This window comes from Ruditapes philippinarum, unplaced genomic scaffold (assembly GCF_026571515.1).
Source record: "Ruditapes philippinarum isolate M1 unplaced genomic scaffold, ASM2657151v2 ctg936_1_1_1_1, whole genome shotgun sequence".
Classification (NCBI taxonomy): Eukaryota; Metazoa; Mollusca; class Bivalvia; order Venerida; family Veneridae; genus Ruditapes; species Ruditapes philippinarum.
Window position 1 is genome coordinate 69,460 of NW_026860785.1, and position 15,720 is coordinate 85,179.

Genomic DNA, 15,720 nt, shown 5'->3' on the forward strand with positions numbered 1-15,720 from the left:
ATCCTATGCCCTACTGAAATTGAAACTTGGCATGGATTGACACCACTATTATTACAGTTTAACCTCTGCAAATAAAATAATAATGGTTTAAATATATGTTATATAGTCATATTTATAGTGCATACACGTTTTGTAAGATGAGCAATACAAAAAAAAAATACGCGAGTACCTTGGAGAAATTTAAACATTAATAAACACAATCATGATAGAATTATCTCTCGTCTGCAATGCCTGTAAAATTGCCGTCATTGCCGTTCGAATCCGGACAAACATTTGATTTCGTGTTGACACGAAGATAAGAGTTCACCTGTATTACGAAACATGCGATGACAAAATAATATCTCAAGTTCATTGCACAAGTTGTTGATAGCAGTTAAATTGATAAAAAGCAAACGTATGTATTTGGGTCAGCCGTGAATGATGTAAAATGTATTTTGTAGCGGCTTTACCGAATCGTATGTTTGCTTTAAAACGATTTAAGATTTAACTGCCGATTAAAAATTCCACCACCCTTCTCAATAGGAGGGAATGTGCCTCTAATAATATTATTTTCAATGTAATATAAACTCTTTACTAATTGGGATTAAAGTGTTGACGCTAGACTAAATCGGCGCGTGACTTTAATATATTAATAGACCGATACAATTCGATTCTTTGATCCGTTCAATATAGTTATTTCTCGATATAATAGCATTACTGTGAACAACTCTTCAAGACAAATTAGTTGCAGAATTATTTACTTCTTATTTTTAATCTCACAACCGATATATAGGTAAAATAATGTAAAAAGATGCGAGGGACCCGTGTGTATTTACTTTGATAGTTTATGATTCGAATGGAAAATGCCGATAGAATTCGCTGATACGGTAGAAAATAGCTTAAAATCCAAAACCTGTTTTCTGCATAAGATAACCGACTAATATAAGAAATAGTTGTAAAAGTTCTCCAAATAGTGTCTAAAACGTCAAGTGAACAAGGGTTTACGTTGTGCTCAAGTGGAGTTGTGGACAATAAATTAATGTGTGCGAAGAAAGAAGTTACATTCGGGTGATAAGAGCACATTCTTCATAAATGAAAGAGTGTTAACTTGACGCGGATCATATTATGGAATATGATTTAGTGTCGACATATCCGTGTATCAGGATTAACTCCCGCCACAATAGGAATTTCGTTTTTGACATTTTTAAGATGCTGATTTTACAGAAATAAACACGAACGTACGTATGTTTGTTTTATTTTAAACTTGATTGATACAAAGCAGACAATGTTAAATGATATATAACAAGCTTGAATATACATATTAAATCAATTGCTTATTCAATTGATTAGATATAACTCGAGTACCTTAGGCTAAAAATATGTTTGCTTTTTATTTTACTTTTTCATTCGCCCGAAAATAATATATTTATTATTGATTTATACAGATATCTTAAGTAAATGTTGAAGGAGAACGATCACCTAAACTGGACATACTTATGTCATTGGATTACGTTTGGCTTTTGTTTAACTCCGACTTGTATGTCAGATCAGGTTGGCTTAACCGAAAGATTGATTAAATCATGAAATTTATATTTTGCATCAACTAGCTGTTTATAAAATTTTAGAAATATACTGTAACAAGTATATAAGAAGTAGGATAAATGTGTTACAAAGTCACAAGGTCACAACAAGTCTTTCTAGACATAGAATGGAAAGATAAGGAGTAAAGAGATATTGGTGAGGGGGTGGGGGATCTCTTACCACATAGAGGGTCAGAAAACACAGTTATATATCCCCCGCTTGTGACATATATATGAAACATTTTATAAACCAAACTTTATTAACAAATCCGGAGTAAAATAGGATTACATTGTTAATACTTTGATACGTGCAGCTCGAGTTATAATAACTTTATTACAATGTTTCTTCAAAGCCCTCAAATTACGACAGCATCCTAACGAGACCCATTCAACCATATTATTCAAATTCAATCCATTGTAAATGTCTTTTGAATGCTAATGTTGTTATTTATTTACTTATTTATTGCTTACTTATTTATTCATTCATTCATTTATATGAAAAGCATTATATATACAGTACTAGGATCAGAAAGAAGGTTGTGTGTGACCATGTGGGATACTTATCTGGAGGACGGCTGTGATCAGCCGACCCCTGACCATGAAAAAGAACACTGTATTTGATAAATCATAAATAAATTAATTACAAAGACACTTATATAATATAACTGCATACATGTATGTTTTTGTATACATGTATTTTGTAAACCATGTCATGATCGAGGGGTACTTGAATTGCCGATTAGTGTATTTACATAACACACCTGAAAGGCCATTAGAAAAATATAGAGTAAATAGTGACACAAGATCGATGCCAAAAATGTGAAAGGAATCTCTATATAGTAGGTTAATAGGATATAAGTCAAATAAAAAACATGCCGACATGTAAATAGTGAAAAAATGTTCCGACGCTTTTAACGCCCATACATAGTTTTTTGTAAAAAAAGAAATAAATAAACAAGAGAGCTAAGATGGCCCTTTTATCGCTCACCTGAAATAAGATTGCCATTACTTTCATTTGATGCTCTGGGTGTATAAGCATAACCGTACAGTGAAAGTTCATGTATTTTAGCTTAAATGACATTGACCCAAGCTAGAGTTCCATACACGGTACCAACATACCAAATATTTAAAAAAAAGTATAGATGATTTTTTCTCAAAATAGTAAAAATTTTTGCACGCTAAGGTGAGTTTAATCCCAATCGAATTGAAAGGGTTAATGCAAGTTGTCTGTGTATAGAAACTTGAGATATTGGTCATTATTAAAAGGCGGTACGTCTTATATCTGTCAGATGCAAAGAAAGAACGTTCGATGTTTCGTTAAATTTTCATAGCAATGTAATCAAATAAAAAGCAATTATTTTGTCTGTTTTTGCCTCTTATAGGGACCATAACTCTGTAACGCCAGACGGAAATCGATCCAAAGATTTCCGCTGAGCATGATAACAAACATTATGTCAATAGTGATCTTGTGTCTTTATACCACTGGAAACTCCAGCTTTCGGTCGTATTACCACTGGAATAATTATTTTGCCAAATTCCAGCATATTTTTTAACAGAGGGAGGGGGATAATTTCTGATCTTAATAAGATCCCGGACTTGCACATGACACTGATATGTCACGTCTCGGTACAAGTTTGACCCAGGTATATAGTCTGACTTAATATTGTTTTAGATAATATGTTTACAAAGAAATATTTTATGCAATTTTGCATGTCTGATACCGAATATAAATTTAAAAGTCAGTGAGTCAGTATTACGACTACCTATAAGTTTTGTTATCTTTCTAATTCCTTCTCAGCATGACTATTAAACATTTATTCTTTTATTTAGGATTTTGCAATATATGTATTTTGTGGTTTTTAAAGACTTTTATGATAAGCTCAACAGTTTTAAACAAGAAACTGTTTAAGAAATGAATGATGATATAAATTTTAACATAAGGTGCGGATAATGTTTTATAAAATACGATAACAAAAACTTCTGAATTTTAAAAGCTCATTTGCATGATGATTTGCCACCAGTTTACCACCACGCCACACCGCTAGCCATACGTCTGCATAAGGTTAAAGCTGTATGTTTGAAATCCCTTTGAGAAAACAATTCTAATGCAGAAAAAGTGTATTATGTTTATCTAGAGGGGTCAATTAAAACAATTACTTCCGGTCATGTTATCAGTGCATCATGTTACGATTAGACTTTCAACTTATATTTTTCTTACACAGCTGTGTGAAGGAAGACTGACAAATATTTTTTGTCGTCTGCTCACGTTTCTATTGTACTGCCAGCCTCTTCCCACCTCCTCACTCGCCAGCTACTTGACATCTCTTTCCCTCATCATAAATTGGGCAAAATTGTTTAAAATATATTAATTTTAGACAATTTACTACTGTGCATTCAGCGAAATGATTTTTCAAGTAGCTATTAAATATGCATTATGATTGTTGTCAGCTATTCACAAATGAGATTGTTTCGTTGGCAACATTATCATTTTAAAAACGAGATCATTATCATTTCAAGATGTATATATATTTTAATAAAAAGTTTGAAATGTAAGGTTTCAGTGTGGTTAGTTTATAAAATGATTATTCTCAATGATTCTGCATTGCGATGATGTTACGAGATCTTGTAATGATTTCGTAACCTACACCTGCCTCATTTCAACACCTTGTCACCAAGGATCGTACATAACAGTCGTTAATACTATTAATGATGGTCGTTTTAATTCTAATTCCTAGTATTGAGCAGTAGGACGGAATGTCCAAAATGTTGCGACTGCATACTATTTTCTCCCGCCAAAACTCTATTAAAGGCTCACGAAGTCTATGAAAATATTGCTAGCTTTCAAAAAGATTCTCATCGGTCATTTAGCTGAACCATCTTTGCTCTAAATTGGTATAGTGATTTTGTATGAAGAAATACTATTTTGTTTACATTTTTCTACATTTCCACTAGTATTGCACATTCAGTGCTACTCTCTTCAGGTAATTAATATCTAGCATGCTCTATTAAAAACATTATTAAACACATGTCTACCTTTTGATGAAAAGAAAAAAAATCATTTTTAAGGCTTAATGTGCATTTAACTGATTGTGTTGAGTCTACAGCAAAGTTTCATCCAATGGAATTATTGCATTTGACTACAATCTATCAACAGACTATCAACACTTTCGTCCGTATGTCTCCTAAGGTACTATCTAAAACTGTCTGTCTTCAAATCTAAACGTGCTTTTAAACATTTTTCGTTAAACACTCTACGATTAAAACCGTGATAGCACCCCTCATGGATATATTTAAGACTAAATAAAACAATTGCATGCATTTTATCCTCTACGAAAATCAATGATTATTATGCCATGAGCGTTCCTGAAGATTTCCAGATTCAATTTTGTTTACGGACTGTGTAATTAAATAGGTCTCTCTGAGATAGTGTTAAAAGGTGAACTCCACAACAAAGAGCGTTCGATCGTTCTCTCAATATTTTATATATATACCGTGATATCTTACTCATTAATTGAATCTATTTTCTACATGTTTTACTGCAATTACTAGTGGACACGCCTTTTTTGGAAAGTAAATATGTCATTCAGGTGTGGTCTAAATAATTAAAAATAATAAAAATGAATAATTGAATAAAACATTGAATGGCCAGCATCCAGTGTCAATGAGAATAGTTTTAATTGAAATTTGACCTTCCGTTTGACTTAAAACGGATATTAAGTGAGATTAAAATTATGTTACAGCTTTAAAAATCACTCATTTCTTTGCTATATTTTTGAAAGTTTATGTCACACTTGGAACATATTTATGAACTATCTTCGTTGACTGGATAAAAATTTGACAATTTAATCCCGGCATCATAATCACCGTTTGATGCCCGCTTATACTAAGAGTATATCTATAAATAATTTATATGCACACGAACGGAAAATTTAACAAAGTAAGTATCCTTTCGATTATACAAAAAGGTTAAAGGTCAATGTTATGTCGAGTCGGTGGTCATCATAATAATAATACAACTGGAAAACACACAACGTTACATTATAGATAAGTGATTGAATGATTTGAATAGAAACATAATACATATTAGTTTAATGGATATTTATATATCCAAAATAGCTCTTGTCTTAATTACATGATTTTAGTGATAATTCGTCACAGTGCTAGAACTTATGTCGCCACTTAAGTTGGAGAAGGGGGTAAGGTTTGTATACTATTGCCCGTGTCCATCCGTCCTGCTTGTCCGTCCGTACACTGACAAAACAACCAACAGATAAATGAATATTCAATGTCTTTTACAATATATAAAAGTGATTATGCCCTATTTCGACAACCTACAGAAAACGAGATTAAATTATTTCATCATCATCTAAACATACAACCAAATTGCTGCTATCTGGGGAACAGTCAATCAAAGAAATGCTTTTTCACTTGTCTCACATGTGTTACAACCAATCAAATAGCTGTTCTCTAGGACAACAGCCAATCAAATAAAGGATTCTTGACTCTTTTCTCATGGAGTTAGGACGAATCAAATATCTGTTCTCTTGGACATCAACCAATCAAATAAAGGGTTTTTCACTTGTCTGTCATGGCATAACAACCAATCAAAATTTTCATCTTTCATAACCAATTAAGGATTTCTCTTTTAGGAACATCTAATTAGACATTACCCAAGCCTGAAACATTTGTGTTGTGATTAGATGCGTTTTCGTGCATCATTTCTGTGAAGTCTAAAAAAGTTTTAAAATTCGTAAAAAGTTAATTGTGCGCTAAAATTCCGAAACGTTTTAATGCAAGATATCTAGACTTATGTCAGTACAATTTCTTTACAAACGTATTAATATGACGAGGTCACGCCCTTTGATACTTTATGTGTTTCTCGGTGACCCAAAACACCCTGGCAAAATATGTCATACAGTGTACCGCCATTAAGTGCCCGTCTACACCTATCCAAGTCTTGAATGCAAGTATCATATTCTCTTGTATTGGATAGTGTAGACACCCTACTTGAATGAGTTTTAAAGAGAAATTATGTGACATCCAAGAAGATAATTCCTTGCAAGAAAGTTAGAACTCGTTCTATTTTTCTACAAGTTTTTGGCTGTCAAGACACTGATAACACCGGTTTGACACAAAACATGTGCCCCGAAGGTGTGATAGTGTTGTTTTTTTATTATTTTCTGACTTTTTGTTGTGATTCAGTGTACATGTCCTTTGAATTTCAGTTAATGATTACAATGTCTTGGTCAAAGGAACAAATCAATACGCTGATACACAGAAGAGCAAAAAAAAAATAAAAAAAATAAAAATAAATACATTGTAAAAAAATAAACAAGAGCTCTTTTTCAAGTAGAGTCAAAGTGGATTTAAAATGATCTTGTGCATTTAGTGAATAAGTTTCATCAAACAAAATAAATTTTTGTCACATTTTTTCAATTTTAAAAAAGAATGAACGCATTTACTCCATTCTGTTTTAGCTAATTGCATCATTTTCCCCGCTTCTTTTCACATATTTTACAGAAACATGATAGTCTTGCAAAGACAAAGGTATAAATCGTGGGCTATCTTAATGAGACATTTCAGTAAAAATTGTGCCTGAAAAAATGTTGAAAGGGCCGTTTATTTAGCTTATCTAAATGTGACATGTAAGAAACTTGAATAGGTGTAGACACGGCCTAATACGATACTTTTAATATAACTGGATTCACGTTACGAGTAAAATGAAGCGACTGGTTGTCAAATTAGATAATCTTTTAATTGTCCCATTAGGCAAGAAATGGAAAAAGAAAATTTAATCGGGGTGATCTGTCGCCTTGACGAGACATTTTGCTTAAGAGAGATCATTTCCTATAGACGTGTAAATGACTTTTTTAAACAAATTGAAATACACTAATGAAGGAGAATAGCTGATGATTGTAAAACTCTTCTATCCATGTCTCTACCCCCTCTAGTTTCTAAAGATTGGCGGTTTTATAAAAGGCCTATTAAGCCTAAGAAACTACTTTTTTCATCTTTTCAGAAGCTTTTATTTTGTTGTCCTGCTATAATTTTCAAACAGTTATTCATGGACCATATAGCTGAGCGTCAATCAGTACAGTCTGTTCTAGATTGGAAGTCAAATATACTACTTCTGTTTTCATTGTTTACCTTTATCACAAAACTTATTTTATATTCAGTACTATTTTCTTCATGTAATAAGCATCTCGCATGTTCTAAATCCATTATTACATCAATATAAAACACATGATTGCCTTACAATTTAATCATTTCTGGAGTTTTTAGCTCTTATATTTTATCACTGAAATTTGAAAATGTACCAAAGATATTTCATACATATCATACTGTCATCTTTTATTTAAAACCACTATAATAATGTTTAAAATGTATGAAAACCACGCATGATTTCAGAGACAAAATTACAGTTTTAGGTGTGTGATACTTGTTCACTGTGTATTCATATATTACTTGTTCTTAATTAATTTTCTTTCCGTGAATTCAAAATAATTGATAATGTGAAATTGAGCTAACTTTACGAGAGTGAATTTTGAATTAAGATTTGTTTATAGAATGCTAGAATGTTTCGTCACAACTATGAGTTTTTATCCTTTATCTTAATTCAAAAATTTGCTCGCCGTTAAAGTACTTGAAATAGCGATAAGATATGTTTCATGCAATATTAGAAAGTTTGTAAACGCGATCATAGAGGGAGAAAAAATGAGGGAAAAAGAGAGTCATAATGGTCTTGAAAATAGAAGTATGAAAATTATAACAAGTGCGATATCAGATCAAAATTGCAAAAAAAATGACTTCTTTGCAGAATTGAGAAATATGTAATTTCCAGGTTTTGATTAAAGATATAATATAAAGATAGTTAAAACATATCTCTAAGCTATAACAACAAAATTTATAAGTAGTTATATTTCTTTGTATAAAGTTCTGTCATTTTCCATATTGTATTAACGTCACAATTAGGGAAGCGGTGTGTAGGAGATAATAAGTCTCCACGGGAAAGCGCATTAAGCCTTCTAAAGTTGTTTGTTTGTATATTTGGCTCGGTAACAATTTGACATACATGTAGTTTGAAAGCATATATTATGTTATGCAAATTTTTAAAGAAGCTGCACAGAATTCGTGTTAATTTCTAGGAAATGAAAAACGATTATTCTAAATTGTAAAACGTTTGTCAATTGTGCTTAAAGTGTGTTTTGCACTTTTTATTCAAAAAATAAACTTGTTATCCAAATATTAACTTGTCATGCAAAAATTGCTGCAACTCCGTAAGATTTTTTAATTTAGACGTACTGTGAACTAGCATCACTATAAAAAATGTATAGTGCATGACATAGCTGCTACAAGTACATTTTCCTTCAAATTGAATATTTGTTTGTTTGTTTGTTTGTTTGTTTGTTTGTTAGTTAGTTTTTGTTTGTTTTGTTTGTTTGTTGAAAATTTGTAACTTGACGTGAAGGCAAGCAACTTTAAGTCATTTTTACTTTTTATCTAACTTTTTTCTATCAAAGTTCCGAACCACCAGTTAGACATAAATAAATCATTTTGAGTTGTTTACAAAAGCGGGTATGACACGGATCACGTATTGTGTAATAAAATCGTTTAATTGCTATCATTTTCATTTTATATTCAATTTTATATACGCGTATGATGATTTACTATTAAACAAGATAACCGGGTAAAAAATTAATAATGGCTTAAATTGTGATAAATGGACTATCTATATGGTGTATAATCAGGGACATAAATCAAATTATGATGCCCCAAAGCCTTCGCTATTTTACATAAAATGGTAATAACCGATGTTCGTACTTTTATGACAAAAAACGGGTGACTCGAAATATTAACTGAATTATGGTATTAAAGTGTGACATTTTGACTGGCGCAGTCAATATTTGTAGGCAAATTGTCCTTTACAGGAATCAGATTTGAATAAACTGATAGTGTATTCCTTATTCGTCCTCAACAATTTTAGAAAATATATTGCGAGTTAAATAACCTATCCCGGAAGCAAGAAGAACACCATATGCTTTAACGATTTGATGAGCCCTTCATCAAGAAGAAAGAAAAAACACATTCTCGTGACTTCTGTTAATTTTGTACATGTACGTATCCAAATTTAGCAATTAAAGCAAATGGTAGTGACCGATTCCTGGACATTTTCTTTCGTACAGTGGAGAGAGAGTGTGTGTGTGTGGTTGTTTTCCCTTGCTTCAGCACCGCCCAAGTCACTGGGAAGATTATTTTCAGGAATAATTACACTTGTGACATTTTGATGACTGTGTACGTAAATCAAAAAAGTGAATAGTTGAGCCGCAGCTTTATTACTTTTTGAACAGCCCGTTCTTTCTAAAGATGAGTATGTATACGAATTCAACATAAAACATAAGAAGTTAATGAGAAGTTGAAATGCACAACTATTCACAATACACGTGATGAGATATATGTTTAATATAAGATATGGCTGTCTTAACGAAAAAAATCACCATATTTATAACCCGTTACTGGCGCACTGAAGTCTATTTTTTGTGCATTTTGGACACGATTTGCGTTATTTAAGTAAATTTAGGTGCCTTAAAGTAGTATAATATGTTGCATTATTTGTGAACAACATTTTCTAAACTTGCATCTTAAATAGCATATGTCTTGGGGCGTTCATTTTTTTCTGTAAAAAGGGGGGATCAATATTTATCTCCCTTTCTGTAGTTTATTACCATTGCATGAGATCCACAATCGTCATTACAAACCGTTCTGTTTGTTTTCTATCAATTAAAATTGATATCGAACGATCAATTATCTATTCAGATGGCTGATAAAGCCTTCGTTATGACAGGGCTTCTTTTTAATTTGTATTTTATTACGGTAATTTACATTGGAGAACATTTATCTCAGATTTGCTACTTTAGCCAAAAGGCGATTTATGATGATGACATGAAAAATCGTCACCCCCAAGATGTTTATCTTTTTATGAAGACCTAAAAACGACCATACCCTTTCTGTATCTTAAAATCAAAATTTCTTTCTATAAAATTGATATACATGTATATGTATATATAGTATCGGATATTAAATCAAATCAATGTATAAATTTTCCAGTCAGACTTAAACGCGCACGTAATTTTCGTGTTCACTGACGAGCCAGGCCTGCTAGGGAGACATTGCAAGGTATTGCACTCACACTATGTTATATAATGATAATCGACATAGTTTGTCTTCTTCCGTACGAAAATTTTTATTTGAATAAATGATGTCATATTTCGGCATTCCTGATAAGATAGACGATTATTTTCCTTCAAAAGACACAGAAAGTGGCGTTATATACTGAACTATATCAGTACTTTATTATTTTGATGTGTTTCTATTCACTGATATGCATCAAAAATGGTATATAGTTGTTTCTACAACAACAAATCTCAGTAGAGCATGGCTACAATATCATTTGGCAAATTTATATTCCTATCTATGGATACATAACTTTGCACGTGTCATCTTTTTCTGATTCTAAACTCGTTCGAATGACAGCTATAAGGTTTTTTTCCCTTTCTATAGATTTATGTTAAGATTTATTAACGAGAAAAAAAAACAACAACACCGCCATGCTCTATTCTTGTCTTTTGATTAAAACAGACACTGTCATACCTTTCATACCACTGATTAGATTCATTCTCCGTTTTTAGAATATGACAGGAAAACAATATTTGTCAATCTCATCATACATATTTCAGACTAATGTTTCAATTAATGAATCGCTAAAAATGAAAGCTAGATCTACCTGTTTGAAAGGTGTAATGAAAAAATATAATTATGACATTTGGTTAATACAATGCCATAGATGGAGATTGTCTAAAGATATGAATCATTAAAATGTCAAGAAATAATCCAAAATGAACACAATCGCCAGATCGTTTCATTCCGTTCTTGCTTTTTTAAACCAGTCATAGCACGGACACACGAACATAATGTGCAGATTAAATTAACGTTTATTTAAGGTATAACATGCATATATCGTTTAATTCGTGATTTATTTTCAATTGGAAAGCGCTTATTTGACAAGACCTTTATCTGTTCATCAAGTTTCTTAAGACCCCTTTTTTACTTGCTTTTTAAAAGATACGGAAGGTAGCGAAATACGTCGAATGTTTACGACTTTTTGATGGATGTGTTACCTTAATCTTAATCATATAAATTTTATTACCATATTGTAAACTGCTCTTATCAAATCATATTGTAACGAAATAATCGCCTGATGCATGATCGACACCAACTGTTTAATGTATTTTACAAATGTTTTACAATATTGTTCCTTGGGCTTATCAGTTACATGCTTGGTTATATCACGTAAAGAATGTATTTATTCAAATTACAGAACACATAGACTCAATTATCAAAAATACTTAAATGGCTTATTACATATTAAACGGTTGTTAAAATTTTCAAACATAAAATATTTCATAAATATGCGAACGTTAAATGCGTTTTTTTAAAAAAGAAATAGCGCACAAAACACTGCATTGTCATCAGTTTTATTGTTATACATATTTAAAGCTTTTAATGTAGGGGTAGGGGTGTACGATACAGTCAGAATTTAAGAGTATATAAAGGTCAACACCCGTTAATGTGTAGAGTAGAGCGCTGAACTGTTAATCGGACCTAAGTTCGATTCCCGCACGGTGCAGGTCACTTTCGTTGTAATTAGTTTATGAAATCCTTTCTACGGTCATTCGCACAATACCTCAGCTATGGCATGATGTACAAAAGTTAACCGTTCCTTGCGAAAGTGAAGGCAACTAGTACTGGTAAACTGGTAAATTCAATATAGTTTACTGCTCTGATCCGGGATGAAAACTACCACTACAATCACCACCAATGTATAGGGGTATAGAAAAACATTGTAGTTCAATAATCAAATCATATATATTTCAAAATCTGACAAATAAAATCTTTATCTCACGCCAGTGTTAACTATATTTGTTTACAGAATGTCATACAAATTACATTTTTGTAATGATAATCACTGTAAGTAGCGATTTTGAGCGAATCTGTGCAAACTGTCGAGATATGGATAGCACATATAAAACATGTCATATTATCTAAAATGTCTGTTGTTCTTATTATAATTTTGAAATATCAATTTATGTTTCGTGTTTATTAGACTCAGTACGGTTATTACGAAATTCGAGTTGCCAAAGCAAACTGTCTGCCTCATTTTAAGACCTGCCACTGTTATATAACATGAGGTGAATTTTTTGTCATCAATAAAATACTTACATTCTATGTGTTTTTGCTTTAATCGTTTTACAATCGAAACTGTATTTGCATATGTTGATCATCATAAACTATTTTAAAGATATCTTTTAAACATCGATTTTCTTGGGGGTGTTTTTGTTTGTTTTGAAAACGAAACTGTTATAATTGTTTTATCTTATGAAACCCTAATGCTGACACCATAATGCTGACACCATAATGATTTTCTACGGTCATGTATTGTGTTAGAGTATTTGCTTTTTCGACAATGCGAAAACAAAAAAAAAGTCAAACTATTTCGTCTTTTTTTTACATTTTAATTTTTCCCCGCATTGTTTCATTTCGGTATTGTTGCACCTTTGCAATGTTGCATTTTGTTTTGCGGCATTGTCGCATTTTTCGGACGAAACCCGTCTATTATCAGTTTGACTTCCTGTAAAATTAACAGGGAAGGACTGAATATAAGAAGAATTTTCATTGCATATTAAACAGACTTACTTCGGACGAGTATCTCTTGATTGAGTTCCGGTTATACAAATGTGATAATTCTGCACCGTCATAAACGTAACGTGAAGAAGCTTACACACAACAATGCGAGAATGACAGGCGAACACAAGAAACGTTTTATTGCTCTTATTGTGCCTGTTTTGTCATCATTTCGCATTTTCGACTCGAGAATGTGAAAATGCAAAAATACAAAGATGCGACAAGGTCAAACTTTGCCATAAATATTTTTGTGGTGTCGCATTTTCGCAAAGAAAAAGCGAAAATATGGCATAGCGTAAACCAGTCACAATAATTATGATGTAAATTTTAGAATAATGTAATAAACTTGTGTTTTACACCCTGTTAGGTCCCTGTTCTGTGAATACTTTTTAATATACTTACCTTTATTATGATTCAAAGTATCAAACACATTATATTTATCTGTTTATTTTCTGATTTTATCAAATCCATGACTCACATTGTACTTTCTCCTTCATGTTGTCTGATATTTTATAATGCTTTAGGGACTATTTATATTCTGACTAAGCGTATTAATATCTTCTTTTTGTTTTTCAGTATGCTCCTGGGTATAATCATCATAGGGTTTTGCTGTTGTATACTCACTTCCGGTACACAGGTAATTAACACCTTTATGAAAATATGATCTGAAACAATTTAAAAGTTGAACTTTATGTCCGTCCTATGCCTTTGTTTTAAATTTAGTTCCAGATTCTCCGTTCAAGAAATACGTTTCATCAATTTATGTTTGCGTAATAACATTCTATAGTGCAAAATAGAAAATTGATTTTCTGAAAATATATGGTTAACATAGAACTATGACTAGTGTACCAAAATCTAAAAAAAAAATATTTGTTTATAATTGCATGGCATTATCGTAGCATGTTCCTACTTGTTTTACAGGGTTTTATAAATTTTGAATATGTTTTCTTTAACTACCATCTAAAAGCTTTTTAAGTGGTGTTTATTGTTGTATTCGACAATTAGGGCAAATAGATGTACACTACCTCTTAGTTTGAACAGGGTCTTTCAAATAGAATATTTTATAATATTTCACGATGATATATGTTTAATTTGGTGCATTTTCAAAATGGCGCCGTTTTTCACAAGCAATCTATATTTTTCAACAGATTATGGCTTTAAAAACATTATTTTCTGAAATATTTATATATTTTTCTGAAGTTTAAAGTTTTTTAAAGAACATCATGTTGTTAGAACTTTCATTTTTACTCTTGTATTTAATTTTCATCCTTTTCTTGAACACTTGCATAATTTGCATATAGCAAACTATACCGAGTTATACCGTTGTACAAAGCGAGTAGGGTTTCCAGACCATTCTATTTGAAAGACCCTGCATGGTTTGAAAAAAAAAAAGAATCTGTAAGACAGCTATTTTTAACATTTTTAAGTCGCTGATAGTATTGATTTACGTTTGTATATTACATTTTTTCATTACTTTTGCTTTAAAAGGACATTGAATATATATATTATATTCTAATTCGAAATAAGATTTTTAAATCAAAGTTTCGTATTTACAAATATGCCAAATAGATCATTATCTAGATTTTGATTATTTTACAATCATAAAAGATCGGCTCTTTCCGTATACTTCGGATAACATGTCTCGTACGAGTACGTGGAACCCGAATTCTCCACTGCAATTCGCACGGGTTATAAGGCAGCGTTCGTTTTTGCGGGAAAGTAACACACTTTGTCTTTATCTGATTTAGAAGGGGAATTGACTATTGTCAGTTTTAAATTATCGGTTTTCTTTCTCCCACTGTATGAAAGAAATATATCTCTATTACTTTTGCCACAAAGGTGACACATGGAGGCCGCCATTTTACCATGTTCCAATATGTGTTGCATTAATTATAATGTCAGAGACCTATTGCGAAGCATAATATCCGAGGATTTCATATGATGGTGTGCCGTTTTTTGGTATTTTCATAGCATAGTTTTCTATTCGTAGAACTTACTGATTTGGATTTCAACATTTTATATATGTGATAGAATAGGCCTTCATTTTTTCTTCTTTTTTTTCCAACAGTAGGCTTCAAAATGTTTATTGATCATTTTAGAACAAATGGCACATTTATTTTGAACAACATCAGTTGACCCGGAGCAACACACAATATTTCATTAAATAAAATCTTATGGCTAAAAATATATTCATAAAGTGACACATGATCCCTTTTCAAGAAAGGTCCACATCTCTATGGTCTTGCTAGATTTTATTAGTGTACATATCGAGTGGTTTTTATTGTACTAGATATGCTCAACAATACCTTATAACATGTTGTATTTCGGTAAATGCAAAAATACCCGTGTTGTTCGTCGGTAACAGTAAATATCGTAACTCATGAAACACTTGGCAAAAAACATTCAATTTGTATTTGAATTG

At 31.7% G+C, this 15,720-nt stretch overlaps 1 protein-coding gene across 1 annotated transcript in view; it reads left to right on the plus strand.

The window, feature by feature from the left end:
• Positions 1–403: 403 nt before the first annotated feature.
• LOC132713383 (thrombospondin type-1 domain-containing protein 4-like) overlaps positions 404–15,720 on the plus strand; it is a 115,095-nt gene continuing 99,778 nt past the window's right edge. Inside the window, exons 1-2 of the mRNA XM_060695955.1 lie at positions 404–1,217; positions 13,875–13,935. Of these exons, the coding sequence (XP_060551938.1) occupies positions 13,876–13,935 (60 nt within the window). The 5' untranslated portion in view covers positions 404–1,217; position 13,875. The remainder of the gene's footprint in view (positions 1,218–13,874; positions 13,936–15,720) is intronic.